General features: G+C 40.2%; 1 protein-coding gene across 5 annotated transcripts in view; it reads right to left on the minus strand.

The window, feature by feature from the left end:
* The window catches only part of DPY19L1 (dpy-19 like C-mannosyltransferase 1), a 137,051-nt gene extending 130,560 nt beyond the window's left edge, over window positions 1–6,491 (minus strand). Inside the window, exons 1-3 of one of the 5 annotated variants that reach the window (XM_072153270.1) lie at window positions 6,368–6,491; window positions 5,682–5,914; window positions 499–567 (exon numbers count right to left, since the gene is read on the minus strand). In XM_072153270.1, coding sequence (XP_072009371.1) covers window positions 499–567; window positions 5,682–5,886 — 274 coding nt within the window. In that variant the 5' untranslated portion in view covers window positions 5,887–5,914; window positions 6,368–6,491. Of the gene's footprint in view, window positions 1–498; window positions 568–2,509; window positions 2,559–5,681; window positions 5,915–6,013; window positions 6,165–6,367 lie in introns of those variants that run through there. The other 4 variants (XM_072153271.1, XM_072153269.1, XM_072153273.1 and 1 more) reach the window with 4 other exon arrangements.
* Window positions 6,492–6,902: the final 411 nt, after the last annotated feature.

A 6,902-nucleotide genomic window follows, 5' to 3' on the forward strand; every position in this document is an offset into this window, starting at 1 on the left:
CAGAAGGGGCACACACCAGTAGGTCGGTGTGCTTGGTTTATAATTCTTGATCTGGTGACAGGTGTTCTTTAAACACTGTAACATGTTACTGAGGAATTGGCAGGTATCAATGGCAGCTGGGGGCAACAACACCCCAGATCCCCCTAGCACCTCTGCTAGAACAAGTATAGTTCGAATGGATTAGCAAGAAAAATATTTCTTAGATTTTTCTGCATCCCATTCTTGTAAAAAAAAAAAATAAAAAAAATAATAATAATAATAATCTTATACAGAATGTCATAACATTGAGCTTCACAAAGCATTAGTAGATCCAGTGTCCTTGTCGTTCGAATAACTGTGGTATAAGCAGCTTGTTGCTGGGCAATAAAGCAGCATTTTCAGTTGCATAAAGTTTTACAAGTGCTTTAAATTTTCTTCTCCAAGAAAGTACCTCTATATTGTATTAGTGACACTACTACAAAACAACAGCGACAAGCCTGGTATAGCTAGATTGCTCACCTACATAAAGAATCATCCATATTCTTTTATCTAGTGCCTTGAAAAAAGCCAGTTTCTGCCTGATAGCTACTGTTGAAAGAAAACATTCATTAGTGCTTCATGTAGTCCCTTTATACTCTTTTACATGGGCTATAACCAAAGATAATATAAAATCTGCATATTTAATGAAAAGGTGGCATAATACAGAGCCATATTATAGCCCACTAAGGCAAGTATGTATGCATGTATGTATGAGAAAGTATCATGCTCTTATGACAATTCCCATTGCTTGATTTACTGATTATTAACTGAATTTTAACTTTAATTAACAAAGTGCTGCCTTTTTAAAAGGGCAGAGATCATCATCATATGAATAGCAATGCAATGAAAAAAGTACAGCTAGCTCTACTAAACTCGTCATGAGCCTAGAAACCCATTTATAATTTAAAGCGTCTCTTGAAAATACAGGACGTGTTCATCTAACTCCATGTACATGGTTACATGTAGCAATCTTTGGGAGTATATATGCCCGGATAGATATAATCCCCAGTGCTTTGTTGTTTTGCTGACATTAAGATTCAAACACCACCAAACATAAGGGTGGATTCACATTGGCTTTTTTTCACAGAACCTATTTTGGCTTATGGACACATACAGAATTTCTCTAACTGACTTCTGCAATTATTCACCGATGCCTTACTGAATCATTCTATTGAATGGGCTTTTTCACACTTCACTTTTTATCCACTGCTCCAATGTTGTCCGTGAACACAGAAATGTAAGGGTTCTATTTTTTTTCCCCACAGATAATAGATTAGTGGAAAAATACTGCAGTGTGAAAAAGCCGACGTGCATGTGCCAACAGCTGAAAGGCATGCGGTGGGTAACGAGCATCGGGTGTTTTGCTCTGTTTACGTATTTAATTTCACAATGAGAACAGAGCTCACCACTTGATAAGTCATTGATAAAGCCAAGTGATAACACACTAGGCAAGTTATGGCACAGGGGTACTTAAAAAAAAAAAAAAAAAAAAGAAAAGGAAATTGGTAAGCCAATGTAACAGATGTAATTGCAATCATATGCTCCAATGTAAGCTCAATAAAACAAATATGTACAAGGCTCCTCGACCAGATGGGTTACACCCCAGAGTTTCTAAAGAACTCAGTTCCTTTATTGCTGTGCCGCTAAAATCTTCAGGGATTCCCTTATGACTGGTTTGGTGCAAAGTCACTGGTGCAAGGTGAATGTGATGCCAATATTTAAAAAAGCTCTAGATCTTCGCTAGCCAATTACAGGCCTGTAAGCTTAACTTTAATTGTGTGGGAAATATTGGAAGGGTTACTAAAAGACTACATACAGGAGTATGTGACATCACATGGTATAAGAAGTGATAATCAGCATGGGTTTACTAAGGATAGAAGTTGTCAAGACTAATCTTATCTGCATAAAATATGGTCCATTGGTTTAAGAAGAATCAGTGGAAATTGGATTGAAAACTGGCTGAAGAATCGTATCCAGTGAGTTGTGGTCAACGATTTCTATGGTCTATGGATTTCTGATGGTCACCAGTAATAAGTGGTGTACCCCAGGGTTCTGTGCTTGGACCACTACTATTTAATATATTCATTAATGATGAATTAATAGCACGGTGTCTATTTTTGCAGATGCACCAAGCTGTGTAGTTTACTACAGTCTATGGAGGATGTTTAAACGCTGCAGGGCGACTTGGACGGACAAACTGAATGTTTGGTCATCCACTTGGCAAATGAGGTTCAATGTGGATGAATGTAAGGTTATGCACCTAAGGGCTAATAATCCACAGGCAACATATGTCCTTGGGGGAGTAAATCTGGGAGAGTCTTGCATTGAGAAGGAACTGTGTGTAATAGTGGATCATAAATTAAATAACAGCATGTAATGTCAATCAGCTGCTTCTAAAGCCTACAAGATCTAGTCATGTATCAAAAGTGGTATGGACTCTCGTGCTAGGAATGTAATATTACCACTATACAAGGCATTGGTTTGGCCTCACCTGGAATATGCTGTCCAGTTCTGGGTGCCAGTCCATAAAAAGGATGCCCTGGAGCAGGAGAGGGTTCAACGAAGAGCCCCATAAATGATAAGGGGTTTGGAGGGTCAGTTATGAGAATAGATTAAAACAACTAGATTTATTTACTATTACAAGGTGACATGATTGATTTATATAAATATATGAATGATCCATACAAAAAAATATGGTGGAAAGTTGTTTCAGGTTAAATCAAATCAAAAAGACAAGGGGGCACTGTCTAATCTCCAAAGGCGACAGGACTATTTTACTGAGAGAACTGTAAATCTGTAGCCTGCCTCAGGAGCTGGTCGAAGTAGGGACAGCAAAGAGCTTCAAGAAGGGTCTAGATAGCTTTTTACATCTAAATAACATAGACTGTTATGTTAAATATTGTTTCCAGTAAATGTCTTCCCTTCCTTGGTTGAACTTGATGAGCATGTGTCTTTACTTAACGGTATCAACTATGTAACATATTAGCTAGAACATGGTAGATATAGATCCTCGATTCAACAGCTGGAATGTCAAAACCATTTAAAGAAACTCTACCCAATAACCATTCTGGCATGTTCAACATGTTTTTCCAACCACAAAACGTGTATAAGGAATACTGCACCTTAGAAAGTATCATTGTTAGTTTGAACCTGTTAAAAACTATGTTGACTCCTTCTTTATGAATGACCCTGGACTCCTGATACTCAGTGTCTCCATGACAAATCCATTATTCCAGCCATGCTTTCCGACAAAGCTTTGTCAATAAAATGTGTAGAGAGCATTTGCATTCCATTGTAATGTAAAGACCAGCTGTTTCATTGCTCATTATGGCACCGAGAACTTGCAAAGGATGCCCCCTGGGCATACAAAAGACAACGAAGAAGAACACCATCAGTCACATATAGTAGAAGTAGTCTTCAAGTTCTCTGTGGTTCAATTTAAATTAAAAATTCTTAGCCGCAGTCCTCACCTTATGTACCATGTACAGCTATGTACATACAGAAAGTGCAGAATGGGAGTAACAACTCATTCCCCTGCAGCGTATTCTCTTCTCTGCTCACAAGTTATCTTCTACCAATGATGAATCAGAAGAGCATCACAATGGCAGCTATAAAGCTTAAAATCTTTCCGGTTGGCATTGTAATTAACCCCCTCACTAAATTGTACCTTATAGCTTAGAGATATGTGCAACAAGAGAGGCTACACTGTAATTTCCATCATTATAGAAGCATCGCAGTAGCCTCTATAATGACTAGCAGTAAGGCTACCTGCACAAGAACGTGGCCCTTGGTTCACAAACAACAGAACCACCAACTGCTGCCCACAAACAAATGACAATCTGTGGCTCCAGCAGTTGGCTCATAAAATGACATCACAAAATCAAAGTTCAAAGATGCATCCCAGAAATTTTCACATAGAAAGCAATAACTAAATAAGGTTTTACTTGCCTGTGCATATATATGGATATAATGAAAGGGAGAAAAAAAAATATATAGTCATGGTCATTCACTAGTACAAAAGCATGTTTTTTGGCATTGCAGAGGCCAGCTGTGTTATACATAATAGAGTGAATCCCATTTTTTTAACCACTTAGAGGTAGCAGTCAAGAGAAACTATAGTATATAAGTGGTCTGACAGAAGGAAGGGGCTCCTATTGTGTAATAACAGGATTATGATGAAAGTACAATGCACTGAAATATAAAAGTAAACAATCAAAAGAATAATAACATTAAACTTCCTGTTATGTGGGTTGGTGGGGACTATTAAAGGACATCTAGCACCAGATTTACTGGTGCTAGACTGTCACCAAGTCATGCTCCTTACCTTAGGGTTTAATTGGCATCCGTTTTCTTAAATTCTTGAACGTCCGTAACACTAAAAAGATTCTATTTTTTTTTTTTTTAAATAATCCGGCAGCACTCAGGCCTACATCAGCCGACCGCCTCCTGGCTCCATAATAAATTATGCACACCCCCTTTATAAAAATTTTACCTTTGCACATCCAACAAGAGCCGGTGACATCACCACGCTATCTGCAAATCTCGCACGTGCACAGTAGTTCTACACGTTGCACAGAGATCGCAAGATTTTCAGACAGCCAGGTGATGTTACTGGCTGTTTGCACCGCTTGCGGGAGGTACAAAAAAAATTATATTTATGAAGGGGGTGTGCATAATTTATTACTAGACGGAGCCAGGAGGTGCTTGGCTAACGTAGGCCTGATCTCCTCTGTTCACTAGCATATTTTTCGGTTGAGCATGACATTGGTAACAGTCTACCAACAGTAAATCTGGAGGTAGAAGTCCTTTAAAAAAATTGGGCAAGTAAACACATGTCTTCTGTCTGCACAATTTCAGTGAAATAGGTGCCAAAACCCACTGACAAGCTTTGAGGTGCATTTTTTGACAGACATGCGCTACATTTCTAGTGGAATTCATTCATCACCTCCTTGTAGGCTACTGTACATGCACATGTGCTGGCAACGTTTCAAACACACGGTTTCTCCAGCCCTGCAAGCAAATTTCGGAACGGGTCGTGCTCGTGTCTCCGGCTCAGGACATCAGCAGTTAATGACGCATGGATTCCTTGTGTGTGCGTGTTCCGAAATTGCACACATATCTGTGCAGGTGGCCTTATGCATGAGTGGACTTCTTGGAATTTTGCCATTGAAATAACAGGTGGGGAATCTGTGCCAGAATCCAACATGGGAACATGCCCTTGCTGTTCTGGTTTGGGAAGATGGAAAAAAAAGAAAACGCAATACACTCTAAATAGCCATCAATTGAGACTACAGCTTGTTCTTGGTAAAAAAAAAAAAAAAAAAACAGGGGACACAAAGAAGATTTTTGATCATCTTTGAGAGAAATATATATATATATATATATATATATATATATATATATATATATATATATATTATATATATATATTTTATACACACATTTTTTCATTAATGTGCTATTTAGGGCTTTTTTATTATGATACATTTTGTAACTCTACAGACCTTGGGAAAACAGGGTAGTCTCAATGTTTAGCATTGAAAAAATAAATCCAAGAAATTAGTGGAACTGCGCTTTTTAACCTTTTCACCCCACAAATAATACATGAAAAGTTTCCGGCTCCATTGTGTGTAGCACTTGTATAGCATGCAGGCAGCACTTACCGATAATCAGGGCAGAGGCAGCCTTTACCCGGTCAGGGCTGAGGTAAGAGCTTCTCTTAGTCCTGGGCTGAGAAGTCTCAGGGTGCTGGGACCTGCTCTTCCCCTTAGTGGACGCCCGCTGCCTGTGCCTGGGGTGCCCATCCATTGATCCGCTTTGCTCCTTGTTTGGGAGCTCTCTGTGCCGGGACTTTCCTTCTACTGCCATAAGACCTCTCGCCTCCAAATTCTAATCCCTGCAATAGAAGCGGAGCGCTTAGTGACCGCTCATCACAGCGCGAGCAGGCGAGCAGCGCATCCTGACACTACAGGTCCGTGTACTGGCACTCCGTTACCTGCAGCGGCGCTGTTTCCAGTGGGCGCAGTGAACGGGTTTGGAAACACTTCCCTGCTGCATTGAGCTCCGCCTCACCGTAGGATTTGGTGCCAATCAGAGGCAGTTGTGCAAACAACCAATTACATTACCGCTTTGTCTTTCTTAGCGAGAGAAGAGTTCTGATTGGTCAAGATCGCTGACTTGATGACGCGTCCAGTTCTGTGTGAGATTGGGGAGAGATATGCAGTGATGGGTCCTAAGTGCCCCAGCCGCCAGTGCGCGCGGACATTAGCAGTGCAGCCGCTGTGGTGTTCTCTCCATGACAACCCTAAGTAGTGTTAGCGATGAATACGTGTACGGCAGTGGAATTTACCTAGATTGGAATTGATCTCAGGGGCTAGATAGACATGGCGTGTTTAGCTCCGGTATCTTTGCTTGTGTTTTCCTGTGAGAAGAATGTGCCTGGAGAGACTGCAGTGCTGGCCTGTCTCACCTCACAAAAATGTGGCGGGAAAAACACAAGTTTTAAAAGTGGGCATGTCAACAAAGTTTATGCCATACTTTAACCCTTTCACTACCAGGCATTTCTGGAAATTTTGTCGCGTTATTGACCAGAGCAATTTTTACAATGTTGATGTTCACAAATAAAACTGAAATTACTGCACAAAGAATTATACTAAACCCCAGCAAACCATATATTTTCTGTAAGCAGACACTTGCCCCATTTTTAAAGGAAACCTACCACCACAAATCTACCTATAAAGGTAGATCGGGTGGTAGGTGAATCAATGGGACGTGAGGATAGCCCTTTTAAGGGCTAATCCTCACGTCCCCGCACTGTTTTATAAAATTTTATTACTTATATATGTTAATTTACTTATGCGGCTACCGGGGCGTGGAGTAGCCGC

This window comes from Engystomops pustulosus, chromosome 5, assembly GCF_040894005.1.
Source record: "Engystomops pustulosus chromosome 5, aEngPut4.maternal, whole genome shotgun sequence".
NCBI lineage: Eukaryota > Metazoa > Chordata > Amphibia > Anura > Leptodactylidae > Engystomops > Engystomops pustulosus.